The sequence below is a fragment of the Artemia franciscana genome, chromosome 17 (genome assembly GCF_032884065.1).
Source record: "Artemia franciscana chromosome 17, ASM3288406v1, whole genome shotgun sequence".
NCBI lineage: Eukaryota > Metazoa > Arthropoda > Branchiopoda > Anostraca > Artemiidae > Artemia > Artemia franciscana.
In genome coordinates this window covers 2,547,598-2,570,954 of record NC_088879.1, presented here as the reverse complement: position 1 = coordinate 2,570,954, position 23,357 = coordinate 2,547,598, and the positions used below count along the sequence as shown (strand labels likewise).

At 36.9% G+C, this 23,357-nt stretch overlaps 1 protein-coding gene across 1 annotated transcript; it reads right to left on the bottom strand.

Annotated features, from left to right (window-relative positions):
- Window positions 1-10,300: 10,300 nt before the first annotated feature.
- On the bottom strand, window positions 10,301-11,443 carry LOC136037744 (craniofacial development protein 2-like). The gene has a single exon (XM_065720526.1). It carries the CDS (start codon window positions 11,441-11,443, stop codon window positions 10,301-10,303), a length of 1,143 nt encoding a protein of 380 aa, XP_065576598.1.
- Between the last annotated feature and the right edge of the window lie 11,914 nt (window positions 11,444-23,357).

Sequence of the window (23,357 nt, the reverse complement as noted above, 5' to 3'; positions counted from 1 at the left end):
GAGCTTACGAAATATTACAAAAAACCAATAGATATTAACACAGAACATGTCACAAATAGACCTATGAGATCAGCAGCGAAAAAAGCTAGGCTGGCATTGAAAACGTGTTTTTAAATCATTTTCTTTCATTTCAATGAATTGCCTCGTTTCATCACAATTTGTTTATCAGTCCTGGTTTAACTTTGCTGAGGTAAGGATGCTAGGACTGTTTTGAAAAACTGTTTATTTTATTTTTATTGATTTTATCCTCTTGTAAGTTGTTTTTTCTTGTTTGTACTGATGAGGACGGCCCTTGGACATAGGGCCGAATTATTCATTCTAATTTGTTTCCCATTGTCTAGAGAAATTCCTTATTGTTCTTCTTGGTTTTGGTGTTTGTGATGGAAAGGCAGTGTGGTCTTCGTCGTTATTTAGGAACCACATTAACACTCAAAAGGAACAGGAATTATTTTGTATATGAAGGGGTTGCCCCTCTCCCCCTTACCTTGCTCTGCGCTACAGTTTTTATCATTAAAAAAACTTTATATTCTAACGAAAAGGCCCTTGGGTTTCAGGAGTCATTCTTAAAAATTTTGAACAAAAAACTTTAGTATTGATTAAAACTTTTGTTTTTTTAGTTTCTGTTACTATTGAGCCGAGTCGCTATTTACTTACAGTAATGGAAATTTTTTTGGGCCCCACTCCCAAACTTCTTTTGTAACACCATACTCTCCAAAAAAGAAAATCCTGGATATGGCCCTGACCACTGTTTGAAATTATGAAAATCGAAGGGGAGCACCACATATTTGTCAATGTTCTGACGAAGGCTGTATCTAGGGGTAGGCTACGGTTAGGGGAATTTGAAACCCCTCTCCAAAATGTCTGTTCAACTCATAAAAACGCAATAAAATGTTTATAAACTAATTTTTGAAGCATTAGTGTTTTTGTATTCCCCCCCCCTCCGAACAAAAATAAAAAAATTTGCACTTCGTCCGTAATGAAATAAACATAAATAATCTATTGATTCATTGTGATCTGTTACATTTTTTTACTTTTTTTCTGATTAAGCTCCTTACTTTCATTTCTAAAATATTTTTTTATTTGATTCGATTGTACACCCCATTTTCCTTAATAGCAACGCGAACACTGAAGTGCATGTAGAAAAATGTTTGTTACGTTCTTAGTGTAACGGGCTGAGAAAGAACGAGGGTATAAACAAAATTAAAATCAAAATCCTTTGAATGCCAGTTTCTTTCTTTCATCATTTTTTGGGTTTCTTTTAGCGGTGGTAATTTTTTTTCAACTGTTTCAACACTCAAGAATTTGCTTATTTCTATAGAAAGTTAAAATTCGTGGCAGAAAAACCTCTTGGATTCCTAATGTAACATACATTTTTTGTTTTCTCAATTGTCCCAAAATCAAGTAGTTGTGGGAATCAAGCCATTGCTAATTGTAGAAAAGGCCAAGACAGGTAGTCCGAGTGAGTGAGAGGCAAATCTGGCATAAGCCTTTTTTGGGATTGTACAAAAATTATGTCAGTTCAATTTTTGATAGATAAGTCTATCTATCATCCGTCCATGCGTCATTCCTAGGGCAGAACTGAGGTAGATAGTCATAGTACTAAGAGATGAAAAATTAAATTGATTTTGGGTTGACGCGTGACGGACAATGTCTCCTAGACTTTTATGTAAAATCTGAGGCTAAGTTCAACTATCCTTATAATGTGTACTTTATTTCTAACTGAAACTTGGAAGAATAATCAAATGAAACAAACGAAAAAGTTGACAGAATTGAAAAGTAACTCCAAAAATCTAAGTTATCAAAAAGGATTTGGCAATGGATAGGGGTTAATTTATCCCTTTGAATAAATTTGATTGTCTTTTCAGAGAAACTGGTTTAGAAACCTATTTTTTCATCGCACCCAAGTAGGAAAACTTTCAAGAACCACAAATAACGATAAAGACCACACTGTCCTTCCATCATACGAAAAACAAGAATGTGGAGCAGGAAAATTTCTGAAGAGAGTGTTTAAAGCAGCCTAAGTCGGTATTTCACCCGTCATATAGCCGTTTTGGTGACATGTAGTGCAAAAACTAAAGTAAAGGCCCTTTAAAAACAAAACTCACATAAAAAATGTTTTGTAAAAATAAATATACAAAACCACTCCCTCTTCATTTCTTTTGTTTTAGGGACGCCAATGAACGGGAATATAGCATGAAGCAAAATTCAATTTGAAATCTGGCAGAGGGAGGTGTTAATAATGTCACTTAAAAAAAATTTCCTATCATAAGAATAACTTGAAAACCGCTAAAGGTTCAGTTATCTTTTTTGGATTAAAGGGAAATTTTGGATAATACTTTTAAATATTCAATTAAAAAAAAACGATATGGTTTGTGGCACACTAAATTTTATTTAGGTTTATTTATACAGATGGAAGAATTAACGAGAAAAACTTATATCTATCAATTCCTTGGGATTGGCGAAACATACATTGCAGTGATGAAAGGATCAATCTCAGAAAGATTCATAGTACCAAGAAAATTAAGAAAATATTACTGTTTTAATTTCTTTAGGAATTTCTTTCTTAGCATCAATGAAGAATAACTGATTTGAGGTTGAAAGGATATGTGGCTATTTGTCTTTCACAGAATGTGGCATACGTTGATTTTAATGATTAGGCTAGAGCAATTGTTATCTGCCACTGTCATTAGTCAGCGAGTATCCAAAATACTTCAGCTAATGGTATCTCAATTATAAACGGAAAATCTCATTAAATGAGTACTTTCAAACAATTCTAGGAAAAAAAAATGCTCCCTAGAGCAACGCGAACTACTGAGTATAGAAAGAAAAAACAACAGGTAGGGAAAAAAAATACTTGACACCCATTTGGTAAGGAGATTGAGATTTTAAATGGGAAATTCTTAAAAATCGATTGACACTACATATCTACGATATTGGCATAATTTTAATTGCTTTAATAGTTTGTTTTCAGTTCTTTTCTTATCAATAGGTTTCTGAAAACACAATTTTTCCCAGTAAACAAAATTTGGCGACGATAATACTACAAGTGGCGTGATTTTTTTTTTTGTTTTTTAGAATGTACCTTTGTCTGTCGATCAATTGAGACGAATGTCTGCCTTCCAAGTTGTTGTTGAAAAAAAAAAAAAAATGATGGAAAGAAAATATAGATTTCAACTAAGATTTAACTCGATATGATTTAACCCATTGTAAATTAATTTTCAAGTAGAATTATTCCAAGTGTACAAGTGTCTTCGGCAATAATAGGTGCAAAATGATCATTTCCTTGAAGTATGATACTCTTGGCTGATATCTTGCTAGTAAAACATGTGATTTCCATTATTATAAATACCCATTTACCGTTAGCTTTAAAACAAGAAAATCGATAGCTATAACCTTCCTTTGCTAGTCTCAATCTCATTCATTGCTAGTCTCAGCCACTAGTTTCCAAGCCTCTGAAAGAGGTTTTATAGTTGTAGTGAAAGTCTGCTCAACCTCACTGGTTCGTAGAAACCTCTTCTTTGACATTCACAAACTCAATGAACTAGCTGCTATAACACCTAACACTTCAAATATGCTGTTGTGAGTGTAAACGAATTCAGACATGAAAGTTACACTCACATTCTGTTGTGCACTCACATTCTTTGTCAGCATTCTGTTGACAAACTTAAACTAACATTCTGAAAGTTACACTCACGAATTCTGAATTCAGACATGAAAGAACCTGCGTTAAAGATCAATTAAATAAAAAAAAGTCCAATGAAAATAAGGACCAACATTAAAACCTAGAACAAACAGAATTTATTCTGTATATGGAAGTAGCTGCCTCCTCCTCAACACCTCGTTCTTTACGCTAAAGTTTTACTCTTTGTCACAACTCTACTTTTTATGGAACTTGGTATTAACCAAGTGACATATAGCGATCGCAAATTCTGTCGGTCTGTCCCGGTTTTGCTACTTTAAGCACTTCCAGGTAAGCTAGGACGTTGAAATTTGGCAGGCGTATCAGGGACTGGACCAGATTAAATTAGAAATAGTCTTTTTCCCGATTTGACCATCTGGAAGGGGGGGGAGTGGGGGGCCGGTCAATTCGGAAAAAAATAGAAAAAATGAAGTATTTTTAACTTACTAACGGGTGATGGCCTCTTAATGAAATTTGATGTTTGGAAGCATATCGTGTCTCAGAGCTCTTATTTTAAATCCCGACCATATCCGGTGACATTGGAGGGAGTTGGAGGGGGGAACCGAAAATCTTGAAAACGCTTAGAGTGGAGGGATCGGGATGAAACTTGATGGTATAATTAAGCAGAAGTCCTAGATACGTTATTGACATAACCGTAACGGATCTGCTCTGTTTGGGGGAGTTGGGGGAGGGAGGGTTAATTCTGAAAAATTAGAAAAAATGAAGTATTTTTAACTTACAAAGGAGTTATCAGATCTTAATAAAATTTGAAGTTTGGAAGGATATCATGTCTCAAGAGCTCTTATTTTAAATCTGACCGGATCCGGTGAAGTGGAATTTGGGAGGGGGGCGGAACCTAAAATCTTTGAAAATGCTTAGAGTGGAGGGATCGGGATGAAACTTGGTGGGAAAAATAAGCCTAGATACGGGATAAGCCTAGATAAGCCTAGATCCTAGATACGGGATTGACATAACCGAAACGGATCTGCTCTCTCTGGCATAGTTGGAGGGGAGGGGAGTTAATTCTAAAAAATTAGAAAAAAGAGGTATTTTTAACGTACGAAAGAGTGATCGTATCTTAATGAAAATTTCATATTTAGAAGGACCTCGAAACTCAGATCTCTTATTTTAAATCTCTACCGGATCCAGTGTCATTAGGGGGGGGGGGTCCGGAAATCTTGTAAAATGCTTAAAGCGGAGAGATCAGGATGAAAGTTGGTGGAAAGAGAAAGCACAAGTCCAAGATAGATGACTGACATAACCGGACCGGATCCGCTCTCTTTGGTGGAGTTGGGGGGGGAAGTAATTTGGAAAAATTTGAGAAAATGAGGTATTTTTAACTTGCGAACGGGTGATCAGATCTTAATGAAATTTGATATCTAGAAGGATCTTGTGCTTTAGAACTCCCATTTTAAATCCCGACCAGATCCGGTGACATTGAAGGGAGTTGGAGGGGGAAACCGGAAATCTCGGAAAACGCTTATATATATCGTAGATGCGTGATTGACGTAACCGGACTGGATCTGCTCTCTTTGGGGGAGTTAAGTGGTGGGATCAGCGCTTTGGCGAGTTTGGTGCTTCTGGACGTGCTAGGACGCTGAAAATTGGTAGGCGTGTCAGGGAGCTGTACAAATAGACTTGATAATGTCGTTTTGCCTGATTCGACTATCTGGGGGGCTGAAGGAAGAGGAAAAATTAGAAAAATTGAGGTATTTTTAACTTACGAGTGGGTGATCGGATCTTAATGTTTTGATTTTTAGAAGGACCTCGTGACTCAGAGCTCTTATTTTAAATCCCGACCGGCATTAAGCCTCTGATTTTCCTTTTAAAGCAATCTATTGATTCTTAGAAATTTGATAGAGCTCATACCATATGAGCTCTTGGCTCTTCCAACCTTGTCACGAGTGCCATATGAGCTCTTAGCTCTTGTTAAAGTAATAAACAGTTCGTTTGATTTACTAACAGTTCGTTACCAAGAGCTGTTTATAAAATCGCTAACCGTACTAATCTTGGCTTTACTTGAGCGTTTTTCTTAAGCGATTTTTTTCCAATGTAATTTCAAGCTATAAAAGCCATTTACGTATATCTACACAAATGTACCTGGGCATAGTAGCTTTTGCGCTACAACATTAATTTTTGTTGAAGTTTAGATTTCGTTGAGTTAGCCTACTGCATACATTGTCATTGAATAAAAGGTCATTTAAAATATTTATTACACTTGTTGTAATTATTCTACAAGGTGAGTGAGAAAGTACGAGGAGTTTTTAAATGTGCACATCCCGCCTTTAATAAAACTGAAACATACTCTCAAATAAATTTCAGATGTGAACAATAAAAAATCCTCTCTGAGCAGGGGCGAATCTCCAGTATTTTTATTTGGGGGGGGGGGGGGGGCAAGAGGGGTCAATATCCAGATAGTCAAGGGACAGGGGTTATGTAATTTTTTCTCCTCATTATAGGGGGGCGACTGCCCCCCCCCCAAAAAAAAGATACCCTGTCTCTGAGGTACAGCCCCAATACTTCTTATTTTTATAAGATATATTTACAATCTCTTGTACCCTTTTCAATCTTCTACTGCGGTATAGCGACCTCTCCTCTGTTCTCCTTATTATTAATCGTTTGTTGTTGAAACTTACTCTTATATTACTCCTAATTCATTTGAATTTCGTTTTCTATTTTCTGGTTCAAATATAAATGAAAATACAAATACAGGAGGTGGGACGCTCTTCTCTAAACTTCTGCCCTGAATATTTAGTGGCGCAAATAATCTTGTCTAACGAGTGCTGCCTCTAGAAATAATTTTTTAACTTTCAGGACCCACAAATATTTTATAAATCATACTTGTATTCCTTATAATTTCTTAATTACTACGAGTCTCTGTAATCCAGTTTAATCTATAGAGCTTTTTACAACCATAATTGCATAACTTACAGCCCTTTTCCTAGGGGCTATGGAGGGCCATGTCATCACCAAAAGTATAGCTATTGGAGCTTTTAATTATGCTGAAAAAATGGCTATTTCAGAATTTTGACCGGACGCTCTTAGGGGAAGGGGGCCTTTTGGGGATGGAGGCTAGCTGCCTTCCAATCTTCTTGGTTAATTAAAAGGGGCACTAGCAATTTTAAGTTCTTTTCAAATGAGGCATTAAACATATTTTTATGATGTTACGGGCAACCCGCTAGCCCTGGTAAAAAAGAAAAAAAGAGACAAATCAGTGCTGCCCAAGTAATTCTCCTTGTTGTTCAAGGAGGGGGGGACTCTAATTTCCTGTACAAGGTTTTTCACCATACTAATTCCAATGTTGCAGTTTGTATCTTGCTCTGACACCATTTTCGAAGGGTTTTAGGCTCTTTTTCAAAATCACCATAAATTCGTTTTCGCAATAAACTTTTACTTTTCAGATTAACTGAAACAGTAGTTACCATTCCTGAATCAGTGTCGGAATGGATTTTTTTCCGCATCAGACAGTTTTTTCTAAAACGCGCTGTTTTAACTTTTGGTTACTAAGTAGTCTGGTTTGCTCTTCCGATGGTTGCAGATACTGCTGCAAGGCTCAAAACCATGATAGAAAAAACACCCGATACCAATATTTTCTATATCTTCACGCGCTATACCAATACGCCCGATACCTATACACATGATATCGATAAACCCGATACTGATACACCCGATACTGCGTACAGCCCTTTCCACAGGGACTATAAAGGGTCGTATTATCATCAAAACCATAATTATTGGATCTTTGAACTATGTTGAACAAAAAGGCTATATCAAAATTTTGATTGGACGACTCTGGGGGAAGGGGCCTTTGGGGAGGGAACTAGCTGCCCTCCAATCTTTTTCGGTCACTTAAAAAGGGCACTAGCAAATTTAATTTCCGTTCTAATGAGCCACTAAACACGTTATTTTGCTTGGTGTTCAAGGTGGAGGACTGTAAGCATTCTGTATGAGGTTTTTGACCATGCTAATTCTAATTACTCTATACACTTTTTATTTGGATCCGACGCCATTTTCGAGGGGTTTCAGGCTCTTTTTCATAATCAACATAAATGTGTTTTCGCAATAATCTATTACTTTTAAGATTAACCGAAACAATAGTTACCATTCCCGATTCAGTGTCAGATGGCAATTTTTTCTCGTGAAACATTTTTTTTTTCAAAACGTATTTTTCAACTTTGGTTACTATGGGCTGGGGTTCGCTCTTTACTAGGTGGCAGCTACTGCTACAGCCCTGACAAAATACATTTTAAACGTTTCCTCTTTTATAGCCTAACATTAATAGATCCAAAATTACTGATAATCACAAGAATGAATACCAATGTATATTTAACTGCTAATCTTCAGTCACTAGTTCTTTTAACTATCTTGGTTATTATGGTATTGTGACAAATAAGAACACACAGCAAAGTTCAAAGTGTTTTCAGTTAAGTGCAAGTAATATTTTGGTCTTTAGAAGGCCTAGGGGACGTTTGCCCTACTCCTATTTGTGGTAGTTCCTGTTCGTTTTAAGTTTGACTAGATTATTTATTGTAATTCCTATTTGTTTCGGATTTCATTTATTTACTGATAGTTATTTACGTTCTTTGTATGCTTGAATTATTATTTGACTAAATGTCTGCTCGTCTTTCTTTTTTTTTTCAATATGAAGTACTAGTATTAGGTAATGCACTCTTTCATTTGATGTTCGCTGATCAAAGTTTATGTTATTTGCACTTTTTGTTTATGTTATTGTACTGTGTTCATGGTTGTATATTTGGCTTAAAATACACTTATCGATCTATCTATCTGTCTATCTATAGCTTTATAATTTGCTTTAATTTCTTTTGTAGAAAAATATTTTTTCCAAATTTATACACATAAAAAGCCATTTAGACCTGCAACTCTTGTAACAAACAAAGACTTACTTACTTGACTTAATGCTCCTGCCGAAATGCTTCCGGCGTCGAGAGTGATGCTACATGGTGCCTCCATTTGGACCGGTCTCTTGCAAGAATGTGGGCATCCTCCTGAATATTTGCCATGACTAAGAAGGCGCCTGTCGTATCCTTCCATCTGATTGGGGGACGACCTCTTGGGCGTTTCCCGCCGTGCAGCACGGGATCAAAGTCATAAATCGTTCGTGCGGGAGTTTCGGGGGGCATGCAAAGGAGGTGTCCGTACCAGCGTAGTGTTCGTTGGGCGAGTTGGACTGAGAAGGGCGTTTGACCAGTTAACGCCAGGAGGTTCTCGTTGCTAACAAATCGTGCCAACGTAGCCCTTCAATGCGGCGAAGGTGTTTTGTTTGAGCTATATTTACGGTGCTAAGCACAGACCGAGTGGATTTCGGCTCCGTAAAGAAGCACGGATCCCACCGAAGCAGTGTATATGCGCATCTTGGTCCTACGGTTGATAGAAGGTTTCCTCCAAAGGGCACTTAGTCTTCCCACTACTGCTGAGGCTTTGGCAATTCGGTGCATTAGATCTTTGAGGATTGATCCGTCATTTGAGAGGATAGAGCCAAGGTAGGTAAATTCCTCAACAATTTCAGCTGGTTTGTCACCGACCGTTAGGACTGGCGGGGGACGCGGCGAATTACGGGGTTCAACAAACATCACTTTTGTCTTCTGACAATTAATCGACAGCCTATCTTTAAGGCTTCATCAGCAAGGATTTGTAGGGCTTCTGCGAGCTTCGACGGTGAATCGGAGACAAGAGCAAGGTCATCAGCATAGTCAGTGTCTTAAAATACTCTATCACCGTAATGCAACCCAAACTGGAGGCAATTTATGGTCCGAGTCATAATGTAGTCGATAACACAATTAAATAGTTCTGGGGCAGCAGCACAACCCTGACGGACTCCAGTATTGATTTCAAAAGATGAGCTGCGTCTGCCATTGACCTGCACGCAGCTCTCAGTCCCTTTGTGGAGCCGCTCGAAAAGGTTGTAGTACTTCCCTGGTAGTCCCGTTGTTTTCAATATGAGCCAGAGTGATTGCCGGTCGACAGTGTCGAAAGCAGCCTTGAAATCCACAAAGGCAACATATGCTTTTTGTTGAAATTCTCGAGTCTTTTCTATCAGCTGCCGCATTCTGAATATTTGCTCCACGGTGGACCTTCCTGGCATGAAACCAGCCTGTTGGATTCTTCGTTGGCTTCTGAGGAAAGTGGTACAGCGGTCCAGGAGGGTCATAACGAAGAACTTCCCAGGCACAGAGAGGAGTGTGATGCCACGATAGTTACAGCAGATTCTGTGACTGCCTTTCCGTTTCCAGAGAGGCAGGATGATGCCCGCTCGCCAGTCTTTTGGAATACATTCTGTACGAAATACTATGGAAAACAGTACTTGGAGCCAGAGAAGGGTCGCTGCCCCACCATATTTCAGCAGTTCTGCAGGAATACCACAGACTCCTGGGGATTGTTTTTTTTTCATCCGTTTCAGAGAATTCAAGATTTCTGTAGAGGTGAAGGGGTGGTGCACACTTTCACACGGGGCCTCAGGGGTGTTGGATGCAACTTGAAGAAGGTCAGGGTCGGGTTGGCTAACATAGTCTAGGGTTAGAAGTGAAGAGAAGTGATCCTTCCAGTCGGACAGTTGAGCGCTCTCGTCAGTGATAACATTTCCATCATTAGATATGATAGGGCCTAGAGAGGATGGCTTTCCATCTGTACAATCCCGAGGGTGTTTGTATAAGGCGCATGTGTCGCCCTTTCTGGCGGCCTCCTCGAGATCACCTGCCTTTTTTTCGGTGAACACCTTTCTGTCTCTGTGGAGGAATTTATTTCTTTGCCATTTCGACGTCTGTAGGTAACCATGTCCTTCGCTAGGCGTGCTTTGCGACGCTGTTCAATAATATCTAGAGTTTCCTGCGATATCCAGGACTTTTTTCTGGGTTTCAGACGACCAATAGTACTTTCGGCCGAAAGCAATAGGCCGTCCTTGAATAGCTGCCATGCTTCTTCAGATTCTGAAATTTGACCAAGACAGTCGAAACGGTTTGAGATGGAGACAGCATGGACCTGGCGCGTGTTGGAGTTTGTGAGATTGCTCAGGTCTAATTTGGGAGGACGGTGGTCCCTTTTATGGGCTTTCAGGCGTAGTCTAAGGTTAGAAACGACAAGCCTATGGTCGGTGTTTCCCGATTCTGCACTTCTGTAAGTTCGGCAATTAATTATAGAGGAACGCCAGCGTCGGGACACGATTATGTAGTCTAGCATCTTTCTTGTCCATCTGTCATTGCTATACCAGGTATATTTGTGAACTTCTTTCCTTTGAAAAAGGGTGTTCGTGATCACGACATCGTGCATGGTGCACAGCTGAAGGAGCCTAAGCCCATTGTCGTTCAAGCAGTCGGGTTTTACAGGTCCTAGAACACTGTTCCAAACACCGTCTGTATCTCTGACAGTGCCGTTGAAGTCGCCAAGAAGGTTTAAAACATCATGAGGGGATACTTTTGCTAGGATGCTAGACAGCTGGGTGTAAAAATGATCTTTCACCTCATCTGAGGCTTGGTTTGTTGGGGCGTAGCAGACAATGATAGTCCATTTTCCATGTTTGTGCTGGATTTGCGCTGTTAGTATCCTGTCTGAAATTTGCTCGTAAGAAAGGAGGCACCTCCTGGTCCGAGAGTCTAGCACAAGTGCGACTCCATTAGTTTTGGTTCTCTGGTCACCCGACCAGATTAGGTGATAGCCTTCACCGATGTCTTCAGAGTCGTTTCCTATAAGGCGAGCTTCAGTTACGCCTGCTACAGCCACGCCAAAACGCTTGAGTTCTAGCGCAAGCATTGACTTTGCTCCAGGGAAGTTAAGTGTCAGAACATTCCAGGTGACCAGACAATGAAATTTAATAATTAAAATATGCCACAGGGGGGGGGGGGGTCGAATTCAAAACTAGTGGCACTAATTCACGAAATTGTAAGATTTTTATCGGATTTTTTTATCGTAATACTACTACTACTACTGTTAACAACTCACTGCAGCCCCAAGAAGCCTGAGGCCATCACAGCTACGTACACTGGTCCTCCATCCCAATCTATTCAAAGCCTCTCTCTTAACACCTTCCCAGGAAGCTCCCATTTCCATTAAATATTTCTTTATGACATCCTCTCATCCCAACCACGGACGATCTGCTTCCCATTTAGCCCTAGACGGTCGGCAACCTGCCATCCTTCATCCGAAGAACGTGCCCTAGCTACATCTACCTTTCTTTAGTTATAGCCATAGAAAGTGGGATTGAACCACACTTTTCATAAAGCCTACTGTTTGAAATACGGTCAGTAAGCCAGGTGCCCAGCACAATCTGTAGGCAATCTCTCAAAAGAAGAAAAACTTTCCGAATAGTATGTACCCCCCCCCCCCCCAATTAGTGCCTCAATCCAAAACCTCTGCTGAACTGGGCATGCAAGCGTGACCAATGATCTGCAACAGCCCAACAATATATTTTCTAAAACAAATTAAAACTTTCGTAAAACTAAGGTGACCGCCGTAGCTCAATGGTCAGAGTTGCCTGATCTAACTTTTTTTCAATTCTTCAGGCATCTCCAGCCATTACGTATCTTCAGCCAAGCCCTTGGCATACAATTTGACTGCTGGTGACAACAAGCCTCGATTATGGGAGGCAGAAAAGATGAAAACCTGACCCAAAACTAACCCTAGTAATTAATGAGAATAATTATCTTTAACAACGGGTGGCTGAATGTTATTAACCTGTCCAAGTTGATAATGACAAAAGAATCATAATCCCTACTAAGGACAATTTGTGAAAAATTTTAACCTTTGAACTTGACCACCTTGTAGTGCCCACATTTTTCTTTTTAGTTAATTATAGATAATCTAGCATCATCTGAAAATAACTTTGGCTAGTTCAAAGTCTAGAAAACTGTTTGCCTTTAGGTTATAGCCCACGATGTGGGACAAATGATTATTACTTTTTTAGAAAACAAATGACTGATGTTCTTTCTTCCCCGCTATATTGTGTTTTCGCTAATTGGGACCCCTGCTCAAACTAACTATGAAATGAGTAAATATAATAATCAAATACTGTGTTTGAGCGAAGGGGGCAATTTTCTCGGCTCCTCAAAAACAAATATACGCTGCGTTTTTCTCTCTCTCTCTCTCTTTTGTGCCTGAGTTTCGAAAGCTTCTGCTACTTTTTTTTCTGCGCCCTTCCGGATAAACTAATCTTGTTTTCTGGTTCATTTCGAGATCCGGTTGAAAGAAATTTCTATTGGGCGACAATTTGGGTCCATAAGCCTTAACGAATGAGACTAATTAGTTGCATATTCTCCTAGTTTTGGCGAGCGGGTTCCTTGTTGCAAAGCAATAAATCTCGCTCCCCAGTGACCTTGGGTTATCACTCAGGGTATAGGGTCCTATTTGGATATTAAACTAATATCTCACTAAGTCAAGGATAGCCTACAGGGTCACCAATTAACGATAATTAAGGGGGAGTGTTTTTTCCTATTCTTTTTTAATGAAGATGCATAAAAGAAAATTTTCAAAATCCATCGGAAGATTGTTTTTTTTTCTGACGAAGATACAATAAAGGCATTTTTCAAAATATAGGGGAGGGGGATTTTTTTTCAAAATTCCTCCGCCCCTAAATGGTGTCCCCTGGTGGCCTAAATTAATCTAACTTTCAAACAGTTCGTGGTAACGAACTGTAAGTAGGAAACGACCTGGCTCAATAGTAACCAGAACTCTGAAAAACAGAAGTTTGATACCAATAAATACATCAAAAGAATTTGATTTTAATGCTGATTTTAAATATATAAGTTTCATCAAGTTTAATCTTACCATCAAAAGTTACGAGCCTGAGAAAATCTGCCTTCTTTTGAAAAAAGAGGGAAACACCCCCTATAAGTCATAGCATCTTAATGAAAATCACACTATCAGATTCAGCGTGTCAGAGAACCCTATTCCAGAGAACCCTCAAGCTCCCATCTTTAAAAATGTGGAATTTTGTATTTTTTGCCAGAAGAAGGACAACGGATGCGTGTTTATTCGTTTGTTTTTTTGTTTTGTTTTGTTTTTTCCTATGGGTGATCGTATCGACCCAGTGATCCTAGAATGTCGCGCGAGGGCAAATTCGAGTGGAAATCAAAATTCTAATGATCTTTTTAAGTGAAAAAAATTAAAGGGCAACTAGGCTCCCTCCCACATTCATTTTTCCCAAAATGACCGGATCAAAGTTTTAAGAGAGCCATCATAGTCGAAAAATCTAATATCTATGTCTTTGAGGACGATTTAATCCCTCACAGTCCTCGGGGGGGGGGCTGTAAGTTATGAGCTTTGCCCAATGTTTGCAGATAGTTTTGGACGCTGGGAAGTATACAAAAGTTTTCAAGGAGGAATTTTTATGATGGGGGATGGTCGGGGGTTAATTGGGAGGATTTTTACATGGAGAAATTGTTCATGGGGATAATTTCAATGAAGGGGGTGCTGGATTTTCCAGTATTATTTAAAAAAAAAAACAATGAGAAATTAATTAAAAAAAAACTAAGTTTTTTCAACTAAAAGTTAGGAATAACATTAAAACTTAAAACGAATAGAAATTATTACATATATGAGGGGGGTCGCCCCCTTCTCAATGCCTCACTCTTTACGATAAAGCATATTTAGTAATTTTAAAGGTTCTGTTTGTTGTAATTAAACGGCCTTTATGATTCAGGGGTCATTCTTAAAGAATTTGAACAAAATTTTGATTTTAGCATAAAGAGTCAGGTATTGAAGAGGGGATGCCCCTCATATACGTAATAATAATATACGAATATAGAATTTTGCTACGTAAGTCAATCCATAAGTTACGCATATTTATTACTAATAGAAACGTTCTTAAATAAAATTAAATTTCTAGTGGCCTTTTTAAGAACCGAAAAAATTGGACGGCAACTAGGCTCCCTCCCGCGCCGCTTTTTTCTCGAAATTGCCCGATCAAAATTTTGAGAAAGCCATTTAGCCAAAAGAGATAAAATTATATGCAAATTTCGTTTTAATTATTCAATGACGCTAAGCCAAAATCAAAACCTGCATTAATTCAAAGCGTTCAGAAATCAAATAAAAAAACATGTTTTTTAGTTGAAAGTAAGGAGCAAGATTAAAACTTAAAACAAACAGAAACTATTCTGTATATAAAAGTGGTTATCCCCTCCTAACGCCCCGCTCTTTAAGCTGAAGTTTGTCCCGCTTTCACAACTTTTTCTGAAACAAATCTGAAACAACTCTCACACCACCAAACACAATTTTAAACACAACATATTTTAAACACAATTTTATAATTGCAACATTGGAAAAACTAAACTTTTAAAATCTTGAATCTTGAACGGTCCGGATTTCCAGGAGTTAATGCCACTGTATATTAAACACTAAGTTCATTTTCATTAGTTTTCTTAATTCTTATAGTTGTAATAAAACGAAAATGACACAAAAAACTTTAGAAAGTTTACAGTTAAGAGGGGGACAGTAGCCAAACTCTTGTTTGTAATCTATCTCCGTTTAAGTATCTATTTTAATTTTTTATCTTTGTAGCACTTAATTACTCATCCGTACCAGTGCCTGTTACCTTTGTGTTTGATGTAACTATTTATCAAAATTTCTGCTTGTTTTGGGTTTCGAATATTCTTTGACAATAATTTGTGGTTGTTATTAGCTATTAATTATTAGTCTAGTTATTAGATTATTAGTAATTTCTGGTCACTGAGTCACTTAGTCTCTGGTCACCTAGTTGAAAGTAAGGAGCAAGATTAAAACTTAAAACAAACAGAAACTATTCTGTATATAAAAGTGGTTATCCCCTCCTAACGCCCCGCTCTTTAAGCTGAAGTTTGTCCCGCTTTCACAACTTTTTCAAATAATAAAAACTTTAGCGTAAAGAGCGGGGCATTGAGGAGGGGAAAGCCCCTTTTATATACGATATAATTTCTGTTCATTTTAAGTTTTAATGTCGTTCCTAAATTTCAGTTAAAAAACTTTTTTTTTCTTATTTAATCAAACAGTTCGTGGTAACGAACTGTAGTAAGGAGCGACCCAGCTCAATAGTAACCGAAACTCTAAAAAACGGAATTTTTATAAAAAAAAAAATAGCTACATCAAAAGAATCGCATTTTAATCCTGATTTTAAATATATAGTTTCATTAAGTTTAAACTTACCCATCAAAAGTTACGAGCCTGAGAAAATTTGCCTTATTTTACAAAATAGGGGAAAGACCCCTTAAAAGTCAAAGAAAATCACACAATCAGATTCAGCGTATCAGAGAACCCTCCTGTCGAAGTTTCAAGCTCCTATCTACAAAAATGTGGAATGTTGCATTTTTTGTAGGAGGGGGTACAAGTTATAAACTTTGACCAGTGTTCCCATATAGTAATGGTTATTGGGAAGTGTACATATGCTTTCAGGGGGATGTTTTTGGTTGGAGGAGGGTTTGAGGGAACGAGGTTACGCGGGGGGAACCTTCAATGGAGGAATTTGTCAAGGGTGAAAAAATTTCCTTGAAGAAAATTGCAGGATTTTTGCATTTTTTTTTAAAAGAACAATGAAAAATAGAATATGAAAAAGTTTTTTTTCAACTGAAAGTAAGGAGCAGCATTAAAACTTAAAATGAACAGAAATTATTATGCATATGAGGAGTTCACTTCCTCCTAATACCTCGCTCTTTACGCTAAAATAATTTTATTAATTTCAACTATTTATTCTACGGCCTTTGTGACTCAGCGGTCATTCTTAAGGAATTGGGGCAGAATTTAAGCTTTAGTGTAAAGACCGAGGTATTGACGAGGGGATGAACCCCCTCATATACATAATAAAAACATACGAATATAGAAGTTCGTTATGTAAGTTAATTCGTAAGTTACGTTTATTTTTACTAGTAAAAACGTTCGCAAAAAATTAAAAGTTCTAGTTGCCTTTTTAAATTACCAAAAAACTGGAGGGTAACTTGGCCTATTCCCCGCTCATTTTTTTCCCATAATCGTCCGATCAAAACTATGAGGAAGCCATTTAGCCAAAAAAAATGAATTAATATGCAAATTACGTTTTAATTATTCATACGCGGAGAGCCAAAATCAAAACATGTATTAATTCAAAAACGTTCAGAAATTAAATAAAAAAAAAACAAGTTTTTTTTAACTGAAAGTAAGGAGCAATATTAAAACTTAAAACGAACAGAAATACTCCGTATATGAAAGGGACTGTTCCCTCCCCAGCGCCCTGCTCTTTACGCTAAAGTTTTTTTTACTGTTTTAAAAAGTAGAGTTGAGAGCAAGAATCAAACTTTAGCATAAAGATCGGGGTGTTGAGGAGGGAACAGTCCCTTTCATATAAGGAGTAATTTCTGTTCGTTTGAAGTTTTAATATCGCTCCTTACTTTCAGTTAAAAAAAAACTTGTTTTTTATTTAATTATATCAAAAGACAAGACGTAATTTATAGACAGATTGCAAAACTATTGCCAAGCCTGTAAGAACAATTGTTATTTATTGTTGTTGTTGTTTTTTTTAAGCGGTAAGAAAGTACTAACTGACCGATTTTTTCTGCAGTCATCTTTAATCTAAAAAAAAATGTCCTAATCTGGTCTTTGGTCACAAGGTTGACAGCAAGATGTGTTACTAACTCTAAAAGCATTAAATATACGAAGAAGAGAACAAGGAGAAGCAGATGTTTCGGAATTTTCTCTTATTTTTTTAGGTTTCTTCGTACTAAAACTGATACAATAATGGACATAACAGGCTTTCTCACTTAAAATTGAAGATTAGGTGCCATTTCTGTTTTTCTTTTTTTTTCTTTTCTTTTTTTTCTTTATCCACGCTTCCATGGTTTTAATATAGGACAAAAATAAAAGGTAAAAAATACAGCATTAGACTTTAAAGTGCATATCAGCACTACTGATCTCAGTTTCATAAACGTCCAGTCAGGAAGTGTAATGGGGGGCCCGCCAGCCTGTAATTTCACGCACCCCTTCTGTTTACCTTCTCCAGATTCCTCTAGGAACCCATTTAAGGCTAGATTAACTCTTGCTGAGCTTGCAAAGTCACGCCATTGATCCTAGTTTCAAAGCAAATAACCAGCGACACCAGGACTCGAACCCCCGTCCTTAAGAACAAAAGATTACTGTGCTAACCACTCGTCTAGTAAATGCTATTAAAAATAGATTTGCTTTCAAAATAATAATTTTGAATCTCAAGGATAAACCGATTTTCCTGCAAAAATTTTCAGCACCCTTCAGGTATTACGGAAGTTTTATTATTTAAAGCGTTTTATTTATGAGTGGCCTGTTACTGAGAACCCCTTCTTAGCACAAAAAGCTTTTACAGCTTCAGACCATAATTAGAGAAATACATGATCTTTCCAGGAAGCTCGTTTTAGGGGGATAGGGGGTACTTCCACAGTCATGTTTCGCTATAATGAGCTACACTGCTAGAGAACTCTATTTTACAAGCAGTTGATTCTTGAGATTTTCTTCTATTTGAAATTGTTCATTAGGGCGTAAGTAACTGTTAAAAAAACATGTTATGTACAGACATGTTTTTTTTTTCAGCACTCTGGGGCAATTCCTTAAGATTGAAGTGGAGGGTAAAGGTGCAGATTGTTATCAATACTTCATACTCCATGTTAAAGCGATACATTGAAGAAAAAATCCTTTTTAGTACTTAATTAAATAAAAAAAACAAGTTTTTTTAAATGAAAGTAAGGAGCAATATTAAAACTTAAAACGAACAGAAATTACTCCGTATATGAAAGGGACTGTTCCCTCCCCAGCGCCCTGCTCCTTACGCTAAAGTTTTTTATTGTTTTAAAAAGTAGAGTTGCGAGAAAGAATCAAACTTTAGCGCAAGGAGCGGGGTGTCGAGGAGGAAAAGCCCCTTTCATATACGGAGTAATTTCTGTTCGTTTTAAGTTTTAATGTCGCTTTTTACTTTCATTTAAAAAAACTTGTTTTTTTTATTTAATTTCTGAAAGTTTTTGAATTAATGCATGTTTTGATTTTGGCTCTCCGCTTTCTCTTAGTTTTGATCAGACGATTTTGAGAAATAAGGGGTGGGGAAGGAGGTCTAGTTGCCCTCCAATTTTTCGGTTATTCAAAAAGGCAACTAGATCTTTTAATTTTTAACGAACGTTTTTATCAGTAAAAAAAACGTAACTTAAGAATTAACTTACGTAACAAACGTACATAACTTACGTTACGTTTTATTCCAATTCTTTAAGAATGACCTCTGAATCAGAAAGGCCGTAGAATAAATAGTTGAAATTATTAAAAAAAATTTTAGCATAAAGAGCGAAGTATTTATCTCCTCCTAAATACCTCGCTCTTTATGCTGAAGTATTTTTAGAACCCTTCATATGCGTAATAATCTCTGTTTGTTTTAAGTTTTAATGCTTCTCCTTACTTTCAATTGAAAAAACTTTTTCATGTTTATATTTTCATTGTTTTTTTTTTATAATAATGCTAGAAAGTCCTGCGCCCTTTTCATTGAATTTCTCTTCCCCCATGAAATACTCCTCCAAGGAAAGATCCTCCCACATAGCCCCCTCCCCTGAACCCCACACCCAAACCAAAAAAATCCCCCTGATAACGTCGGTACACTTCCCAGTAACCATTACTGTATGTAAACATTGGTCAAAGTTTGTAACTTGCAGCCCCTCCCCCAGGGACTGTGGGGGGTAAGTCATCCCCAAAGACATAGTTATTATGGTTTTCGACTATGCGGAACAAAATGGCTATCTCAAAATTTTGATCCGTTGACTTTGGGAAAAAATGAGCGTGGGAGGGGGCCTAGGTGCCCTCCAATTTTTTTGGTCACTTAAAAAGGGCACTAGAACTTTTCATTCCCGTTAGAATGAGCCCTCTTGCAACACTCTAGGACCACTTGGTCGATACGATGACCCCTGGAAAAAAAAAAATAAATAAAATAAAAAATAAACACGTACCCGTGATTTGTCTTCTGACAAAAAATACGAAATTCCACATTTTTGTAGATTGGACCTTGGAATTTTTTCTATAGGGTTCTCTGATACGCTGAATGCGATGGTGTAATTTTCGTTAAGATCCTATGACTTTTAGGGGTTGTTACCCCCTATTTTCCAAAATAAGGCAAATTTTCTCAGGCTCGTAACTTTTGATGACAAAGATTAAATTTGATGAAACTTATATATTTAAAATCAGCATAAAAATCCGATTCTTTTGATATATCTTTTAGTATCGAAATTCCGTTTTTTAGAGTTTCGTTTACTATTGAGCCGGGTCGCTCCTTACTACAGTTCGTCACCACGAACTGTTTGATTCTGAAAACCTTTTCCTTTTAGAAAACAATCCCAAGCACAAAATATTTTTTTTTTAATCAGATTTATTTTTTATTTTATTTTTATTTATTATTATTTTATTTTTTATTTTATTTATATTTATATTTTATTTTATTTATTTTTATTAATTTATTCATTTATTTTTTATCAAATATTTATTTAATTCTACACAATGTTGGCAGGGTCCTAATGACCAGATGTCGCACTTCCCTATGTGGCAATAGACTTCGATTAAGTTTAGTTTTAAATTCATATTAAAAGACCCCAAATCTAGGATATAGGGCTGCAAGAATCCAGATTCTAACACGAATCCATTTTCTAACACGGCTTGCTATTAGAATGCCAGAATATAGGCTAAAAAAAATCGTAATGAGGGGAACGGTAGGGTATTTGACCCCCTCCCCCCGTCACCGAATGTTTTTCTTAGTCATAAGACGTAATAAAAATGCATAAAAACACATCTTTGATGAGTTTTTGTAACCCCTGAAAAAAAACACCTCCCCTCTAAAGCAGAATCCTGGGTACGACACACTCAAAGAAAATTAAGTTTACTTGTAGCCAAAGCATAGCTTCCAAGCCTGGTAATTTTACAGTAGCGATGTCCCTTAGCGTAAGCTCTAGCTCTGAGGTCCTATTATCAAACAGTACGTGGTAACGAACTGTAAGTAAGGAACGACGCGGCTCAGGAGTATCCGAAACCCTAAAAAAACGCACCAATTAGGTATCAAAAGAATTAGCTTATTATGCTGATTCCAAATATATAAGTTTCATTAAGTTTAGTGCTACCCATCAAAGGCTACGAGCATGTCTTATTTCGTAAAAAGTCGAAGAATCTTAATGACAACCACACCATTAGATTCAGCTTATCAGAAAACCTTATTGTAGACATTTGTAGCTCCTATCAGCGAAAATATGGAATTTTGTAATTTTTGCTAAAATAAGATCACGGATGCGTGTTTATTTATTTGTTCTTTCATTTCCTTTTATTTTGGCTTTTCCCAAGAGTGATCGTATCAACTCAGTGGTCCTAGAATATTGCGAGAGGGCTCATTAAAACAGAAATTAAAAGTTCTAGCGCCCTTTAAAAGTGACCAAAAAGATTGGAGGGAAATCCCCCTCCCCACCCGTTTTTCTAAAACCGTCCGATCAAAATTTTGAGATAGCCATTTTGTTAACTAAAGTTTAAGGGCCTAATAACTATGCCTTTGAATATAAATAGACAACTCCAGAGCCCCACGGATAAGGCCCTTAAGTTATAAAAATTTTCCGTTGTTTACGCATAGTATTTGTAACTGGGAATTATGTATTCATTTCGGGGGGGGGGGAGCAAATTTCTCGCGGGGTTTTTCCAGGGGAAATTTTCATGAGAAGCGAAGTTTCCAAGATTTGAACTTTTCGGGGGGAATTTTACAGTGGAGGAATTTGCCATAACTCCTATACAAAATAATTTTTACATGTCTTGATTTCTCTTTTTCGTGTCAATTTTACACGTGGAGATCTTAAGGGTAATTGTCCAGGGTAAATTTTTTCTGGGATTATATTGTCTATAGGATATGTCCATGAGGAAGGGAATTTCTCAATGGAGGTACAGCCAGATTTTCTGGCATCATTTAAAAAACGATCAGAAATTAAATAAAAAAAAATATTTTTCAACTAAAGGCAAGGAGCAACATTAAAATGGACGGAAATTATTAGGTATATGAGTGGGGTTGCCCCCTCGTCAACATCTGAACAGAACAGAGAAATGAATCCTCAACTGAACAGAGGAATGATAGGCTTATTTCATATATATATATATATATATATATATATATATATATATATATATATATATATATATATATATATATATATATATATATATATATATATATATATATATATATATATATATATCTTATTTCAGTCCCGTAGACTAACTAACCTTAACAGATAAATTTATTATTTCATATATCCTACTCTTGACAACCCACATTCAAAACAAATCTTTGGAAAAGTTTTTGTTTTTCTTGATTGATGTTCTAGCCTAGCTAGAATTCCTAAGGATAAATACGGCTTGCATGCACTTTTTGATTTTTGAATATACTAATTGCAGAATATACTGAATATACTATACATACAATATAGATATACTAATATAAATGTACTAATATCAGAATATACTCAATGTACAGGAGTTTTGCAATAAGCTATGTTTTAGAGAGTCTGCATCTGAAAATGAGCCTGGAAAGATGTAATTTTTTCAATAACGATGTCTTTTAATGTACTCTTTAACCCTGAGGTCTCGATTATTACTGTTTTAAACCTATCGAATGAGCAACATGACTATTTCATCTTTTTTATGCAGCATAGGCAGGGCCGTATCCAGGGTTTTTTTTCAGGGGGGATAAAAGAATTTTATCCCCCCTGAAAAATTTTATCCCACCCTGAAAAAAATGCATCAAACATTTGTTTATATTCATTTTGTTACGTTTTCACAAGTCGAAAATATTTTGGGGGAGGGGGATCAAACCCCTAACGCCCCTAAATACGGCCTTCATCACAGGTTACTATTTTAGCTAAATCTACTCGCGCCATCAATCTGTTTGCAGCTGAGACTTTACGAAAATCTGGCTGATTGGATTGCTTTACTTTATTGAATTACAAACAGGGACGTCCATTCATGAAAAAATCAAGGAATGGGTAGAGTAAAATTGTGTTTTAAAAATCTAAGGGGTTAATTTGATTTTTTTTTTTTTAATAAAATTACCAAAGAAAGAGGTATTTTACAACAAAGTACCAAAAAAAAAACTTCCTCAGATTCTAGGGGGCAGTAGCCCCCCGAATGGACTCCCTCTTTTTGTATTTCTGGAATATGCAGCTTTACAACTTTCAAAATATGAAAGTTTATCCAATGAAAACTATTGAAATCACATATAGTGCAGAAGAGGAATTCTGTCTTCACTATCTTCCTCTGATCTCTATCAAAGTAGTTTTCCTTAAACACATGTGTTCGAAATTACTCCCAGTTTAAGCTAATTAGCTGCTAATCATAGATTCAAAGTATTATTAGCTTTCTAATTGTTACATGACACCATTTAATAATTAGGTTGGGTGACATTCATGCGTAGCAAATCTGGTCTGTGTTTAGTTGAAACGGAACTGATAATTGGTAGAGTTCTATTACGTCCTCTCCTAATTTTTTGTCTTGTGAGGTTTTAGAACAATATAGAAACATGTTGCGCACTTTAATTATAGAAAGTTTGACAAGTTGCGCAACCAGGAGGAGGTCACATTGGTGTAGATTCTCTTCTTGCAAGGAGGAGGATGAAACCATGGTTTTATCGTATACAGAAGAAAGCAAACTGTGAGTGGAGGCGTGCTCAAGGGTGAAATATGTCATTCCAAGAGGCACATCTATTGGATCT